Genomic DNA, 17,693 nt, shown 5'->3' with positions numbered 1-17,693 from the left:
TGACGCTGTAAAATAAACATTTCAAATGATGAACACAAAATCAGATTCTGAAAAAGGAAATTAAGCACCACCATCCAACAGAGTCTTGTTTGCTTCTGCCATTTTGCTGTCATGCTGCTAATTGTTTCCATTTCTCATTTGAGTTAATATTGTAAATGGTTGCAAATTTCAAACGTATGTTTTGCGCAAATATTAAAGCAACAACCAGTGTAAACGATTCCAGGCTTAAGGAGTACATAAGGACGTTTAGACATAATTAAAATCGCTAATGATGTAAGCTCTGAAGCACGGGGACACAATGCTTCAGCTCAACAGGCCACACAATCATTAGAATGGAAATCAAATCGAAAGCTGCACTAAACATGGATACTTCAAGTGTTATAATGATGAATGGACTCTGGATTCTCAAACACTGGTCTCCAGAGGGGCAGCAGAGAGGAAAGATGTTCCTACTGGAGCACGATATACTACAAGTGTGACAAATGTGAGGAAGAAGCAGCAGTAGTCTTCATATATGGTCAATATCTACTCACATTTGGGCAAAGAAAACAGCAGCAACACAGCAAAACAATTAAATGTTTATTTAACTAAAAACACTGGAAAACATTCAAAAATCCATTAGACCAATCACAGAAATCACACTGGGAGTGATGTATTCAACTTTGTAATATATATAAAAAAAGAAACAAAAAGCTTCCAGGAAAAATATCAGCAAGAGACAGTTATGACTGACTATACAGCAAGCGTTTTCATAGCCAACCGCTCAACTATCCCTTCTTAACTACACAGAAAGACAGCTGCAAAAGAAGGCATTCTATCAGTTATAACGTAATGTTACACCCCTCCCGAACCCAAAGAGCCTTTAAAAGATGCCCCATACCAAAGCAGCTCAACACAACCAACAGCCTGAGCGATGCTTACACAAACACAAAATGTTAGAACGAATGACAAAAAGGAAAACCAATTCTAATTTGACACGTCTCATTATCAGTACTACACTGGGGCTGCAGCCTCGTCAAGCATTTGGTGAATGTTCACAGGCTGTGAATGATGGGTTAACACTGAACTGTGCATGACATGCTCCTGCACTAGTCTTGAGAGGCAGACCGAGAGCGGGAACGAGAACGAGACTTCGAACGTGAAGGAGAGTGAGACACAGAACGCTTGCCGGGCGACTCGGACTGACGGCGGTCTTCTTTAGGGGACGGTGAGCGGGAACTGGACTTGGCCCGCTCTCCATTTCCATTCTCCATTGGAGAAGCCGAGCGGCTTCGGGACTTCTTACTGACCGACTTCTCCTTGGAGCGGCTCCTGGAATCCCTCTCAGACTTGGCTTTGGAGCGGCTCTTGGAGCGAGACTTGCGGGCATCGGAGCGAGAGCGGGATTTGTGGCTGGTGGAGCGGCTGCGTGACTTCTGCGAGCGGGAACGAGACTTTGACTTCCTGGAGCGGGACTTTGTAGGGGACTTGGAGTGAGACTTTCTCCTGGACCTGGAGCGTGACTTGCGACCAGACCTGGAACGGGAGCGGTGCTTGCTGCGGGACCTCGAGCTGTAAAACAGACACAAGCTAGTTAGAAAAGCACTGGAGTCACAACCACACACTCAAAAAAAGTGCCGTCTTACCGAGATCTGGACCTGGAGCGGCTTTGTGAACTCCTGCGGCTCCTGCTGCGAGAACGGCGTCGGCTGCGGGACCTATAAAACAAAACGGCCCATTTAAATGACCAACAGAAACCCAAGACCAAGTGAGATGAAGCCAAGAACTGAAGGCCTGACCTTGACCTGCTCCTAGAGTAGGAGCGACGTCGTCTCGGTTTGTCCTCCACAAGACGGATTTTTCTTCCATTGATATCAGTGCCATCCAACTTGTCCACAGCTCTCTTCATATCGGAGTAGGAGCGAAACTCGATGACGCCCTCATTGGTCCGCTCTTTGTGGGCGTCAGCATAGGTCACCTCTCCAGCCTGACGCATGAAGTCCTACGCTCACAAAACAACAGGGCTTTCAATTAAAGACAAAATATAAATGGAGACTATAAACCATTCTTATTTAATTGCATTTTCAATATTCACATTCTTTTTGCTGTCACAAAGCCACACATGGACCAATTCTGTATTGATCGTTGCCCAAGACAAGAATGATTCAGAAGCATGAACAGCTTGAAGCTCTAGCAGAAAATTGGACTTGTATTTGAATCAGCCACTTAAAGGGAAAGTTCACCTTCAGTGACTTGCAAAGTGATTTTTTTCCCATACTATGGAAGTCAATGGGGAGCAGCAACTGAAGGTGAGCGATCCCTTTAAATGTGGCTCCCAGGAGCATAGCAACATCAGTTCAATCAAGTCCAAAAAGAAGAGTTTTACACCTTTGAAAACAGGCTCACCTTGAGATCCTGCCAGCTGCAGCGACTGGACAGGTTCTCCACGATCAGACGGTACTCGGTGCGAACCGGAGGTCCATATTTGTCTCTTCCGCTTCGGCTCCTGCTGCTATAACCACTACTGCCTTCAGACAAAAGCCAAGAGACACTCAGTACAGAATTAGACGCAATCCAGAAAGCGCACACAAGGCAACCTCTTCAGACATCTGCATAACGCATGATGTTCAGGACTGAGAATGAAGTCTTCCTATCCCACCCCACTGAAGTCACACCCAAATAAACATTACAAGACCTCAGCACCACAGAGTTCTGACGGGACTTATTAAAAACAAACTAAATAAATCTTGACATATGACTGCACTGGATTTGTTCAATCAGTCCCTCGGGAAAGGGTCAAAGGTCGCATTGCTGGTCTTCACCCAACAGCTCAAGAACAGCAATGCTCTGGACGTGAATACTGCTCCAGCGACACGCGGTTTTAACATGAGCCCCAATTATAAAGACCGCAAACGAGCACACAATACCCTCATGAAAACAAACAGAAGGAAAAAAATTAAATAAACTTATATTAGATGCTGACGTGATACCAGCGACAGCATAAGACGCGTAGCAAGGGAAGCCCATTGCTCTTTTTAATAAAGTCAAATGAAAAACTAGTGGGTATCTACATTCGTTTAATCTGACCAATATTTCGTTCAACATAAAAACCAATGGGTTTCCTCACCATCACCCTGGTCTATTGGCAAAAGGCAGCTGTCATCATGGCTTCCGGTTAGGTCAGCCAAGGGTCAAAGGGCAAAGGTCACACACACATTGTAAGGTGAAAGCCAAGGCCAAACGGGACAGGCAGTCATCTTAGCCTCAATGGACTCGGACTCAGCCCGCACCGGACTCTTTTAAATTGAAACATCAAGGACTTTTGTTAATGTTGAATTCAGATGGAAACACAAAATCGCATCGTCACACGTCATGTTTACATGCCAGCGAGGCTTCAGGAAAACAACACTGATGACTAAATCTATGAGCGAGAATAGATTTAGAGATGGACCAATAAAAAGAGGAAACAGCCTGCTATCTAACATGTAAACATCTTTAGTCGTACTCTCCCTGACTTTTGAAGAGTACTCAAGTTATACTGCACATTTATATGACCCTTGGCGTTTAAAACGGGCCAGAACTACAAAAGCAGGGGCATCTTTTGAGGGATTCCCATTTAACAAGGTCACATTTCAGGACCGATTTCATTAGATCCCAGATCCCTTCGGTCCGGACCACAGGCCCTGTCGCCTTTAACAGAGAAATGTAGTTAGTCACTGGATGCAGAAGCTAATGCTTTGAAAGGACAGTCCACTGAAAAAAAAAAAAACACTTATTATTCACCTCCACTTTTTCTTTGTGCCTGAGGGAGGGGAAAACGAGGAGAAAGAGTTTGTTATAATGATGAACAGGAGTGTACTTACTGCGCCCGCCGCCGCCCCCATAACCCCCACCATATCCATCCCTGTCCCGCCGCGGTCCTCTGGCGTGCTCCACGATCACACGCTCCCCGCACAGATCTTTACCGTTCAGCTCGTACACCGCATCATCTGCGTCATGCGTGTCCTCAAACTCCACAAACCCATACCTGAAATTAAGCATCGAGTTATTTAACAGAGATCTCCAGAATTGTATAAGTGATAGAGTCTGGACGATATATCGGTTTGGCGCTTTTATTGGCCGATATGAGCATGTCGCAGATATATAGGTATAGGCATATGCACCGCCGATATGAATATATATTTTTTTACATAACATAAAAAGGAGATAAAATGCGTGTAATTATGTTTGATTCCATTTGTCCAGCAGAGTGCGCTCCATTGTTCGCTTTAAAGCTTAAGCGTACGAGATACTATTGAAACTTTGAACGACCATCACTCCGTAACGGTGCAGCGGATCCACACCAAATTCAAGGGACCCCTTCAGCTCGAGGAGTCCTCTCGAATGAGATCACCCCTGCGTCGATCCCGGGGGCTACCGACACACGGAGGATGGCGATCGCGAGACAGGGACACCAACCAACCCATAATAAACTATATTGTGAAATACCCTGCCAGCATTACTTCTCTTTGTCACATCAAACGTGTTCATCACCACATTGATTTATTTACTTGATCTTTTATGTATTATTCCAAAGATGTTTCAAAATGGCCTCGTTTTAGTGGGTTCCAAATATCTTAGAAATAAAACTGCATGAATCGCCAAACAATTGGGAAGCTTCAGGAAATGTCTGGTTGCATTAAAGAAACACAAGCGCGGAGCACAACAAACCATCCGCCATTTTGAGCACGCGACCAGCAACACACACACACACACACACACACACACACTGAGCATTTAAACCACGTCCATGAAGTGCAATCTATTGAACACCTCATAAAACAACATTCTTAAATGAAACGCATCGGAACCGTGAAGCTGTCGTCCTCGTGAACTCACCCGTTCTTCAGATCGATCTCAGACAGCTTCCCGTAGCCGCTGAAAAACCTCTGTATGTCCTTCTCTCGCACGTGATAGCTCAGCCTGCCGATGTACACTCGCGGCATGGTTGCCGTTCAGTAAATATCAATAAAACGCACGAAGCCTCGTAGCCCTAAACGCTAACGGTCTCCGCCGAACGGCCACCTAGCGGTTATGACGTGCACGCCTCGACGTCACTTCCGGCGTGCTGAGCACGTTCCAGAAGTCGCACAGTGACGTGTCGATGCTGAAAGAATGCAGACGTTCAACACGAGCTCAGATTGTTATGTTTATTGATAATAAGCAAAATATAAATAATTTTGACTTGTGAAAAATGGTCCACATTAAAAACTCAAGTGTTTAACGGCGGAGCTAGTGTCCTTGAAGACTTCAAGTGTAATTTAACACAGAAAGACAATAAAGAGGCTATAAAGAAACTTCTGCAATTATGAAATACATTTTTTTAAACAGGATTTAAAATGGTTTGTGTTGTTATTGCATACACTGCCTCACTGAATGTGCATTGTAATATGAGAAACAAAAAAGTCAGTCTTGCAACTTTTGTAAGGCATGTTTACTATCTTCAGTCCTCTACAGTTTACTCTGAGGAGCCGTCTTCACTCGTATCACTCCCTCTTGTGCACAGGAAGCTGCGAGAACGCCATCCTGTCTCCACAAGCGGCCCTGGACGAATCCTCTGCTGCCTCCTGTCAGGAAACACAGCTATCTTAAACACTGAAACATCTACAGATCATCAGCATATACATATACAGCATGAAAACATGCAAGAGTGGACAGAAGCGTCTGCTGACCTGACCATGGGCTTTCACATTCATAGAGCATCCACTCGTCTGCTCTGAAGGTGCTGTGAAACCACATGGCATGATCGAGCGAGGCTGAGAACTGGGCCCTGTGACGCGGGTGAGGTAACAGTGCGGTCCCCAGGAAAGAGTAGTCCGACACATACGCTGCCACGCAGCAGTGCAGCTTCATATCACCAGCTCCTGAAACAGCACACAACTACAGCCTCAGCACAGTCAGCTGGTCACAATCTCAAACAAACACAACACTGTGAACACTTGGATACATTGAGATTACAAGGCGAGGAGTTAAAAAAAAAAGAGATGAAGTTTTCTTTTGCAGAGATTGTAATCACAACTACGTAACTATATTTCTAATATATATAAGAGCAGAGTGTAACCGAAACAAATGCATATGCATGAGAGGATTCCTCAAGATTTCTGTTTAATTAAATACATTTTCCAGGTAAGCGGTTTAAAAACCCTTGTCAAAAAGAAGTGTGCTTAATTCTATTGAATGTGTATTTCTATTTTGTAGTATTAATGATATGTAAGTGCACTTAAGTAAACCTAAAGAGACACTATTATGCCCACTTTTAAAAAGTGCAGACTGTATTAATGGCAAAATCACAGATTTACTTTAAATCATGATTTGATAGTTTCGAATCACAATTTTACCTCTAGTGTGTCATCTGATGTGACGCTTGTTGAGAAATTTTAAATATGCTAAATTACAACATAATCATAACAAATGTATAATTACAGACGTACATTATATATAAGTTTCAAAAGAAATTACTTTTTAAAAATATATTTTAATTTTCCACAAATGCTTGTTTAACCATATTTCAAACACGACCTAAGTGATTATAAAATTACATAAAATGATGCTCTCTTTTTCTCAAGGGAATTACTGGTATTTTCAGTTATTTTTCTTCCTGACTGTGGAAACCCTGAATAATATAAATAATAATAATAATAATACTAATAATTTAAGGTTCATCCATCTGAAAAGGAAAAATACTCTAGCACTTATACTTTTAACCTCTCAACTACTTGGATGGCATCTTAATTACATGACATTAATCACAAATGGCATGGTTAGGTGTTTTTCACTATAAAGAAGTGGTTTTTTTTATACCTATATGTCCTCTCGCTCGCACCCAGAACAATTTCTTGGGTTCCATGGCAACACGTCTGTAGAAATCAGGTGGGTTGACTGGCTTGATCTCTATAGGAACTTCATCAGCAAGGATTTTATTTAAACCATGTCGCGTATTGTCTGCCAGGTTTGGATTGCTGGGAAACATAACAAAAGTCCCACATGAGAGTGTGACAACAGGTGTTAATAATAGACTAGACAAGCAGATGACTGAGACCTGAGGTAGTGCTGGATGAGCTCCTCGACGGTGAGCAGCGTGTCCGGCGGAGGGACCGAGGGCATGATGAACTGATGCTCCAGTGGACTCGGCTGCTGCAGGTGAAACGACGCCTGACAGATCAGAATGGGCTGACCATGCTGAATGGCTTTGACAGATCGCACACAGAAACTGCGGCCATCCCGAGTCCTCTCCACCTGGTACAGCACTGGGACCTTCGGGTCCCCTGAAACACACACACACGTTCACAAAATAAAGGGAAACCAAACTTGCCATATGCATAAGCATATATGTAATTAGAAAAAAAGTGATAGTTGACCTGCTCTCACAAAGTAGCAGTGCAGTGAATGGGCATAGAGATGCTCACTGACAGAATTGGCTGCAGCTACAAGAGCCTGGCCAACAATCTGGCCCCCGAAGAGCCGTTTAGTGCGAGGAACCCAGTGATGTGTCCCTCTGTGGGACAGAAAAACTGTCAGAAAAATGATTCTTTGTGAGACAGAAAAATGATAATTTGTTTTAGTGTGGAAGGGCCTTCAATACTAGAAGCTGCTATATATATATATATATACACACACACAGGTGCTGCTGGTCATATAATTAGAATATCATCAAAAAGTTGATTTATTTCACTTATTCCATTCAAAAAGTGAAACTTGTATATTATATTCATTCATTACACACAGACTGATATATTTCAAATGTTTATTTATTTTAATTTTGATGATTATAGCTGACAACTAAGGACAATCCCAAATTCAGTATCTCAGAGAATTAGAATATAACTTAAGACCAATACAAAGAAAGGATTTTTAGAAATCTTGGCCAACTAAAAAGTATGAACATGAAAAGTATGAGCATGTACAGCACTCAATACTTAGTTGTGGCTCCTTTTGCCTGAATTACTGCAGCAATGCGGCGTGGCATGGAGTCGATCAGTCTGTGGCACTGCTCAGGTGTTATGAGAGCCCAGGTTGCCCTGAAAGTGGCCTTCAGCTCTTCTGCATTCTTGGGTCTGGCTTATCTCATCTTCCTCTTCACAATACACATAGATTTTCTATGGGGTTAAAGTCAGGCGAGTTTGCTGGCCAATTAAGAACAGGGATACTATGCTCCTTAAACCAGGTACTGGTAGCTTTGGCACTGTGTGCAGGTGCCAAGTCCTGTTGGAATATGAAATCTGCATCTCCATAAAGTTGGTCAGCAGTAGAAAGCATGAAGTTCTTTAAAACTTCCTGGTATACGGCTGTGTTGACCTTGGACCTCAGAAAACACAGTGGACCAACACCAGCAGATGACATGGCACCCCAAACCATCACTGACTGTGGAAACTTTACACTGGACCTCAAGCAACATGGATTGTGTGCCTCTCCTCTCTTCCTCCAGACTCTGGGACCCTGATTTCCAAAGGAAATGCTAAATTTACTTTCATCAGAGAACATAACTGTGGACCACTCAGCAGCAGTCCAGTCCTTTTTGAATCGAGACGCTTCTGACGCTGTCTGTTGTTCAAGAGTGGCTTGACACAAGGGATGCGACAGCTGAAACCCATGTCTTGCATATGTCTGTGTGTAGTGGTTCTTGAAGCACTGACTCCAGCTGCAGTCCACTCTTTGTGAATCTCTCCCACATTTTTGAATGGGTTTTGTTTCACAATCCTCTCCAGGGTACGGTTATCCCTATTGCTTGTACACTTTTTTCTACCACATCTTTTCCTCGCCTTCACCTCTCTATTAATGTTCTTGGACACAGAGCTCTGTGAACAACCAGCCTCTTTGCAACCTTTTGTGTCTTGCCCTCCTTGTGCAAGGCGTCAATGGTCGTCGTTTGGACAACTGTCAAGTCAGCAGTCTTCCCCATGATTGTGTAGCCTACAGAACTAGACTGAGAGACCATTTAAAGGCCTTCGCAGGTGTTTTGAGTTAATTAGCTGATTAGAGTGTGGCACCAGGTGTCTGTAATATTGAACCTTTTCACAATATTCTAATTTTCTGAGATACTGAATTTGGGATTTTCCTTGGTTGTCAGATATAATCATCAAAATTAAAAGAAATAAACATTTGAAATACATCAGTCTGTGTGTAATGAATGAATATAATATACAAGTTTCAGTTTTTGAATGGAATTTGTGAAATAAATCAACTTTTTGATGATATTCTAATTACATGACCAGCACCCGTATATATTTACACAAAGCGAAATGACCTGTAGTACTGTAGTGTTAATACAGGATATCTAACATTATATGTTTACCTGTACAGGTCGGTGTCGAGCTTGTCTAAATTCAAAACACTTGTAACCAGGACACTTCTGAGATCAGCTTCACCTGACTTAGACACATGGTTTGCAACAATATCAACTCGAGATTCACTGCCGCCTTCAGCCATGTTTACTGTATCTGTGTGGACCGCGGGGTTGCCAGGGCTTCACAATAAAACCCTCCCTTACGCTACTAAAAAACTAGCCAAATCGCGTTTCGAGGGGTCCAGGTTAAAAATAACATTTCTTTGCCATTCCAGAGGATAAATATCACGCTTTTGGGACGTTTCAATTCAGCAGCAACAGTGTAAAAATATCCAAATTCCACAGGAAAACTGCGGACTTGGCAACACAGGCGTTGAGGGCGGAAACGATTCAAAACCCGTTCAACGATTGATTTGCTCCAAAAGGTTAACGGGAGTAGCCTATGCCTGGCGTGTCACAGTGTTTAAATGTCGTAGTGAAATATTTTGGTCAATATTGCTGCATATTGTTAAATAAGCGCATAGAAATGGAAAGGATAACACTAGTAATGGGAGAAATTAATCCTACGGAATCTTCAAATCAATTGAACCATGATTCACTGATTGAACCGAGTGTTCGGAACAGCGCACTCTGAGGACATCTGTTGCTTAAATGCAAGCTACAATCATTTTATGATTTTCTTTAATCTTCTGAATCTTTGCCAAATATCCTGAGACCCAGCTATGGAGTTTTTGTCTCTGTAGTGGACATTATATTTAAGTGAATTTCTATGAAACCCCAGTTGTAATGTCCTGTAAAGAGCGCATCCAGGGCTTGTTTTTTTCTTTTCTTTTTTTCTTCTTCTAGAAATATCAAATATTTGGAAGTTTCTCCACGAGTCCACGACCACTCCCTCCAGAACTTATAGCTTATAAATACCCGACATAGTGTGTAATGTAGCTATATGTTTTATTTATCATGTTTTATTGTTTTGTTATGTAGCTGTAAGTTTGTGTTTAATGTTTTATATGGGCAACAGGGAAAATGATGGCAAGTTAAGAACAAATGTTCCAGTAGCATTAATAGAACATTTGTTCAAATATATCTGGTTAGTTCACAAAAAAATATTTATGCATTGTTCACGGAACGATTATTTAATGTTTTAGTTGGACATTCATCTAGCGTTTTTTTTAACAATCTGCTTTTAGAACGTTTATAGAACATTCAAAAATAACGTTCCCTTATTGTTTGCAAAATTCTAGAATGGAACATTGAATCTCCTTATGTTTTCTATACCATTCACATAAGAAAAACTTATGTTAAGCAATCTGAAATATTTTTAATTAATGGGAAACCTAGTCTACCCTAAATATCAGAAGAAAAGTGTCTCTTTCCTGTGTGAAAACCCACCACATGTAGCTGTGTGTTGTGTGTTGGTGGGAACTGTTGACCGCTATGAATCAGTCTGATATGATCTATCTGACTGTATTTCGCCTCTCATCAGCTTCTATCATAAAGAGCCCACAGGAGGGCGTCACGGGCTAATGAATCTGTAGTTCCTCTGAGAAATCACTATTAAAATGTGTTTAAAAATAACAACTACTGTATGACGTATGAAATTATAAATGAACTTTCATCTGTAAATTTCACGAAGGATCCAGTAACAACAACAAATTAGGCTACATGTTTCATTATATTCAAAATAACCAATTCCACGTTTCCCCCTCAGCACACTCTCGTGCACGCGCACCCGCGCTCCTCCCTCACCGCTGCTCTATGGTAAGTTCAGTAATCACACCCCACACTGCTGTAGCTGTCAAACTGAAGCGCGCGCGCTGCTCACAGTCCCTCACGCAGATCGGCTCTTCTGTGCATCCTCGTCTGTTCTCATCTCCATGGCCACATCAGATGGATCAGAAGATTGCGTTGTGCAGAGAGGAAGATCTCACAGTGACCCGAGCATCCTTACCGACGCGCGTGTCGTCTATACGAACAGCACAGGTGAGTGATCTATATACAGAAAACCGTATCTGATTTTAACATGGCGGAGGGATAGTTAGGTATAGGAACAGCTGCCGTTTATCGAGAAAACAGAACAGTAATATTGGCGTGACTGGATGTCTATATTCCAGGATTGCCCACAGGCTGTTGATGAAATGCCTCAGTGGCGTGTAGACTGTGCTGTTCCTCCTGTGTTCGATGCTGATGCTGATGCTGATGCTGATGCTGCTGTGACGCGCTGGGCTTCCCCGTGACTGATGGATGCACATCCTGACATGTCCAGCCTCATGAGCTCGTTTTAGTATTTGGTTAAAGCCTGATATTAAAAGCGACATGTTTGCCCAGTATTTTTACCTTCAGTGTCCTCTGCGTTTGCCCAGCAGCACACATGACTAATAACAGCTGTGAATCATGTCTTTTACTGACCTTTGGTTGCATTGAGTAATATGCACTAGACTGTGATTCATCCTGCAGCTGGAAGGATGACTGAATGAAGGATAAGCCTTTATTACTTCAAGTGTTTGTAATGGCTTCATTAGAGGGGATAAATACAATTAACTGAGACAGGCCTAACTAATCACAAAGATCCTTTCCAATCATACAGTCGTTGAGGGCCAAACTACTAACTTCTGTTAGTGAGAGTACATGAGAAAGCAGCTGTTAGTAGAAGTTGTTGTTTCTGACTAGTTCTGTAGTGGTGAAAATGGGTTTGTATCTACCGCAGTAAACATTTGCTTGGTTATGCTTAACTCTGAAATTTGTGATAATCAACATTTATTATTTCTGAACGTACTTCTGCATCACTATGTGGAAACTACTCGCTCTGAATGTGGGATTAGTGACTGAAATGGGTTAAAGGCTCTCTGTTTGGACACAGACAGGTGGATAACATTTATCCTTGGATTTGTCGCTGACCACACCGGCCCATAACATATCAACGGCTTAATGCTATTTACATAGTTGCTTACTTAACTGCTTTCCCAGATGATGTGGCGTTATAGTGCAATAGATACTGCGGTAAAATCAGCATCTGTAGTCAAAAACATATTTATATCCTTCTGCAACTAATACAGGGAATGTTTGTTTGACAGCTGCTTGTCGCTTGTGTTTTATTATGTGAAGTTGTAACTTAACCCCTGTTGGGGAAAGTGAAATCTGATTACGTAAATCACACTATTTGTAATGTGTTACACTGAACTTAACATCACTGCCTTGTTTGCACTTCAAATCTTAAAACTAGAAAATATGATAATACTTTCATAAAACACCACTTTCACAAGTACGCTTTTTAACACATTTAAGGAAAACATACTTAAAAAAAAGTCTGTAAAGTACAATAAATAATCATGTTTTAATAATCTTTTGTTGTGCTTTAAAGAAGTGCACATATGTCAAATCTCTATTAATTAACTTCTGGAACTCTGGTTGGTGTAAATATGTTTTATTACATAACCTCACATCCATTGATGTGGAAACATCTGAATACACTGGTTCTGATTAAGTCAAAAGCATTATTCAGTACGACTGAATCAACTTAATGAAGTTACACAAACAAACGCTGTTTTTAAAAATCAAATCAAACTGCACATTTGTACTTTTACAGTGTACAGCATGACTTGCAATGCAAGGTCATGTTTGACAAGAAACACATTTACTGATAAATCTATGCACATTGAAGTGATTTGAACAAAGCAAAATATAATCTTTGAAAGATACTCAGAATTTTATTTTACATTTAATGGCAATTAAACTATATACAAGCATAAATTCTGCTGTGTAACTATTTTCCCCCTGAATGCCTTCTAAAAAGAAAAGCAAAACAAACCCAGGTTTGTCAGTTTACATGTCAAACTGTCTCTTCCTGTCAAAGTGGCATTTATTGTCCTTAATCAGCAGCAGACATGGACTCAACTTTTCAAACTGGATGTATGACATTATTGGTGAAAAAAAACAACAACCTTTTTTACAAGATATAAACAGCTCCAAAAAGTGTGAATGGGAAAATATGCAGAATACAGTAGACACAGCATCTGTTTTGATGGTAAATTTGCTGAAATTGTTTTTGTAAATACTAGCTTAGTCACAATTACAAAATTTGATAGTATTGTACAATTAAAATATAACAAAAATGAAACAAACTACATAAAAGCATAAAAAAGCAAAGACACTCATTATAGAAGTAGAGTTAAGAGATCTTGCTTATTTTTGGGTAGAAAAGGTGCATCCCATCTTGCTCCGACCATAGTGATGTCGTAAATACTCCTAAATAAGACCTCGCCAGAAGGACTTGAAAAGCACTTGTTAACAGTGTTGTAATTGAGACAAGCTCATTCGAGTCCTGAGTAGGTCGTGTCTGAGTCGAAAAGAGGATGATATGATCCCATCATATACACCAGTCATCACAGCCCATAAAATGTATCTGTAGTGACTGGACAAGACCAATACCATGAAAATACTGTCCCAAAGTACTGGACAATACAATATATGCTTTTTCAGATGAGGAGAAGATATCTTCCCTTAAAATAGGCCCCAGTACATATAATCACATCTCAGTGCACATCAGATTATTGGCAGCATGCTGCATAACAAAATAGGACCTGGCAGTGATGCCAGTGGCCAAGCCTTCTCGTCTCTTTCACTGGTGAGAACAAAGCCTTCCATCCCTGCAGCACACCCACTGCGGCTTTGATCTCGCCACTTGAGAAACAGCCAAAGCCCTCATTCGAAAAGACAGAGATAAACAGATACTGTACAGGAGGCGACGCTGAAGAGAGGACATGGCGAGGTTTCCCAACAAGAGAGAAAATGAATGTTTGGGCCACATTTCCGTATTATGGTCTCAACAGACAGAGATTCAGGGCTGAATGGTCGCACAGATTGTTTAGGGTTGAAGAGGGACTCTATCTGCACAGATGTAGCCCACACTAGCTAAACATTGGCATGTTAGTCACTTGTGAAGTATTAAGAGCCCTTCGTCCACACTGTGGTGGGGAGCAGCAGGCCACTGAAGGCTCTCTTAATGTTATAGCTGTGTGTAGTTCACTGTACATGATGCAGAGACTGACTCATCAGATGCTGAAGCAACATTTCATACAGGCCATGAACTGTAATTTCCACTGACATTCACAAGTCTTAGATTGATTATTTGTGTATGTAATAAGGTTCTGCAGGGGTCATGTATTGTTGTAGCCCACAAACAGGTTTGCGTTTTTTATTCTGTGACAAGGATAAGTTTTCAACGTGTATTTACCAAGCGACAACCTCCCACTCTCTGGCTGTTTGAGGCTGGCTGCAAAAGGGAGTCAGTCCCATAGACTCTCCATGTTAAATGCCCAACTTTAATGCAGAAGAAAGCATGTTTACAGCCTGGGTCAAAAAATGATTTTGGTCTACGTATATTGCTAATTTCGTCCTTCATGACAACTGTGAGGGGGTTGAACTTTTTTAATAACTCATCCATTTATATTAAATTAAGCCTTAAAGTTCTGCATAATTAAGGGCGTGGCCACTTGAGTGACAGGTGGATTGCCGCTGCTGTCACTGTCGTCGAGCTAGGTGGGCGTGGTTTCAGCAACCAGCTCCCACCTTTTTTGCTCATTTTTGATTATCCGGGAGTGACGCGCAGCCAAAGTGGTGACGGCGGGCTCGTCCTACTTTTGGCTTCAAAAATGCTCTTCAGAAACCTATGGTTGACGTCACGGAGACTACGTCCATGTTTTTATACAGTCTATGGTATTTTTCACCTGCCAGACAACAAAATAGGTTTTCATGGAACATTTATTTATTTATCGAATCATATTTAGGGACTACATAATAACACAGAGACTCAGGGGGACATTTTTTACTTCTTATTGGTAAAAAAAATAAAATAAAAATATCCACACACTATACAACACATAACATCATGGAATACCATACAGCAAACCCCTGGCAAACACGTGATCAGTTCACTGGGAAAATCACCACTCATGTTTTCTACAGAAAGTGTAAAAATCCTCCTGACATTTTACCTCCATACCGATCTTAGATCAGTTTAACTCTGTTTGAAGCCTGATGGTTAGTGTTTGGGATGAAGGAGCTGGTCACAGATCAGTCTCTTCGTCCCCAGGGTGGCTCCAGGGTGTCTTGAGCTGGATTGTACTCCTCCTCTAACCGACAGGAAGCTGTTGGATCAGTTTTGCATGTACATCAAAGAGAACCCCACTGATTCTCCCTTATTTTCATTGGATGTTCCACCGATATTAGGACTATTAGATTAAGACCCCCCCCCCACCTCATTTGTGTTTATGTTTTATTAATCAGCCATCTATATTTAGCCATTGTAGGATTTTTGCAGTGAATATTCAGAGCAGTGATTAATCCAGAGCATGCAGGAGGGAGATGTAAGCACACTGCTTTAGTAATGTGTGTGCTGAGCTAGTGCTGAGGACAACACAGACCTGCCAGCTCCATTTCCTTCCAACCGTCTGAAAGTACAATCAAATCAGCCCAAATAGTTAAATAGTGAAGTTGTAAGGGAGAGGGAATGTGTAAAACATTGTGAATGAGTTGCGTTCTACAAAGCCGATTCCAAAAAAGTTGGGACACTGTACAAATTGTGAGTAAAAAAGGAATGGAATAATTTACAAATTCCATAAATTTATATTTTATTCACAATAGAATATAGATAACATATCAAATGTTGAAAGTGAGACATTTTGAAATGTCATGCCAAATATTGGCTCATTTTGGATTTCATGAGACCTACACATTGCAAAAAAGTTGGGACAGGTAGCAATAAGAGGCCGGAAAAGTTAAATGTACATATAAGGAACAGCTGGAGGAGCTGTTTGCAATTTACTAGGTCAATTGGCAACATGATTGGGTATAAAAAGAGCCTCTCAGAGTGTCAGTGTCTCTCAGAAGTCAAGATGGGCAGAGGATCACCAATTCCCCCAATGCTGCGGCAAAAAATAGTGCATTAAATCAGAAAGGAGTTTCTCAGAGAAAAATTGTGAAGAGTTTGAAGTTCTCATCATCTACAGTGCATAATATCATCCAAAGATTCAGAGAATCTGGAACAATCTCTGTGTGTAAGGGTCAAGGAAAACCAAACTGGATGCCCATGATCTTCAGGCCCTTAGATGACACTGCATCACATACAGGAATGCTACTGTAATGGAAATCACAACATGGGCTCAGGAATACTTCCAGAAAACATGGTCGGTGAACACAATCCACCGTGCCATTCGCCGTTGCTGGCTAAAACTCTATAGGTCAAAAAAAAGCCATATCTAAACATGATCCAGAAGCGCAGGTGTTTTCTCAGGCCCAAGGATCATTTAAAATGGACTGTGGCAAAGTGGAAAACTGTTCTGGTCTGACGAATCAAAATTTGAAGTTCTTTTTGGAAAACTGGGATGCCATGTCATCTGGACTAAAGAGGACCAGGACAACCCAAGTTGTTATCAGCGCTCAGTTCAGAAGCCTGCATCTCTGATGGTACGGGGTTGCATGAGTGTGTGTGGCATGGGCAGCTTACACATCTGGAAAGACACCATCATTGCTGATGGTATATCCAATAGGTATATCCAAGTTCTAGAACAACATATGCTCCCATCCAGACCATTCACCCATAGAAAAGATTTGGCACATCATAAAGAGAAAGATGCGACAAAGAAGACCTAAGACAGTTGAGCAACTAGAAGCCTGTATTAGACAAGAATGGGACAACATTCCTATTCCTAAACTTGTCTCCTCAGTCCCCAGACGTTTGCAGACTGTTATAAAAAGAAGAGGGGATGCCACACAGTGGTAAATATGGCCTTTTACCAACTTTTTTGAGATGTGTTGATGCCATGAAATTTAAAATGAACTTATTTTTCCCTTAAAATTATACATTTTCTCAGTTTAAACATTTGATATGTTGTATTCTGAATAAAATATTGAAATGTGAAACTTCCACATCATTGCATTCTGTTTTTATTCACAATTTGTACAGTGTCCCAACTTTTTTGGAATTGGGTTTGTAGTTCAGCTGAAGTCTGAGGAGCTTTCTGTGGAGTTCTGCTTGCAGACACAGATTTTATGTGGGCCTGGTCAGCCATTGTTTGTTTCTTTAACTTTCTCTATCATAAATTTGAGCTTTGCATAGTTTGCATAATTGATTTGCTGGTTTTAGTGTCCATTCTCTAGTGAATTTTGGGTTGACTGAAATCATTGGATCTGTAAACTTCACATAAGACAAAAGATTATTTTAAGCAGAGACAGAAGTGAGCAGAAATCAAAAGTAATTATAGTAGTTCATGGGTAAGATGGTATTGGGAAGCTTATGGAATTAAACAAATCTGGTTCCTTTTCCATCAACCCAGTCTCATGAGGAATGCATCTATTTTATGAGATGGCAAGTTTGTATGAATTTGTACGGTTTCAT

The 17,693-nt window shown here is 41.2% G+C and overlaps 3 protein-coding genes across 4 annotated transcripts in view; 1 reads left to right on the top strand and 2 right to left on the bottom strand.

The window, feature by feature from the left end:
* Positions 1 to 566: 566 nt before the first annotated feature.
* On the bottom strand, positions 567 to 5,074 carry LOC132119166 (serine/arginine-rich splicing factor 6-like). Its single transcript, XM_059528932.1, has 6 exons — positions 4,858 to 5,074; positions 3,843 to 4,006; positions 2,386 to 2,507; positions 1,779 to 1,981; positions 1,626 to 1,697; positions 567 to 1,551 (listed from the first exon to the last, which is right to left on the bottom strand). Exons 1-6 carry the CDS (start codon positions 4,962 to 4,964, stop codon positions 1,089 to 1,091), a joined length of 1,131 nt encoding a protein of 376 aa, XP_059384915.1. The 5' UTR covers positions 4,965 to 5,074; the 3' UTR covers positions 567 to 1,088.
* An 80-nt stretch (positions 5,075 to 5,154) lies between these two features.
* acot8 (acyl-CoA thioesterase 8) lies at positions 5,155 to 9,456 on the bottom strand. Its single transcript, XM_059528933.1, has 6 exons — positions 9,311 to 9,456; positions 7,377 to 7,513; positions 7,058 to 7,283; positions 6,820 to 6,977; positions 5,691 to 5,882; positions 5,155 to 5,585 (listed from the first exon to the last, which is right to left on the bottom strand). The coding sequence occupies exons 1-6, from the start codon at positions 9,442 to 9,444 to the stop codon at positions 5,470 to 5,472; spliced, it is 963 nt and encodes a 320-aa protein (XP_059384916.1). The 5' UTR covers positions 9,445 to 9,456; the 3' UTR covers positions 5,155 to 5,469.
* A 1,691-nt stretch (positions 9,457 to 11,147) lies between these two features.
* Positions 11,148 to 17,693, top strand: part of LOC132119165 (phosphatase and actin regulator 3-like) — a 61,383-nt gene continuing 54,837 nt past the window's right edge. For both annotated transcript variants that reach the window (XM_059528929.1, XM_059528931.1), the window contains exon 1: positions 11,148 to 11,281. In XM_059528929.1, the coding sequence (XP_059384912.1) occupies positions 11,176 to 11,281 (106 nt within the window). In that variant the 5' untranslated portion in view covers positions 11,148 to 11,175. The remainder of the gene's footprint in view (positions 11,282 to 17,693) is intronic.

This window comes from Carassius carassius, chromosome 38, assembly GCF_963082965.1.
Source record: "Carassius carassius chromosome 38, fCarCar2.1, whole genome shotgun sequence".
Lineage (NCBI taxonomy): Eukaryota > Metazoa > Chordata > Actinopteri > Cypriniformes > Cyprinidae > Carassius > Carassius carassius.
Note: the sequence above shows the minus strand (reverse complement) of the source record. Positions and strands in the feature narration are given on the sequence as shown.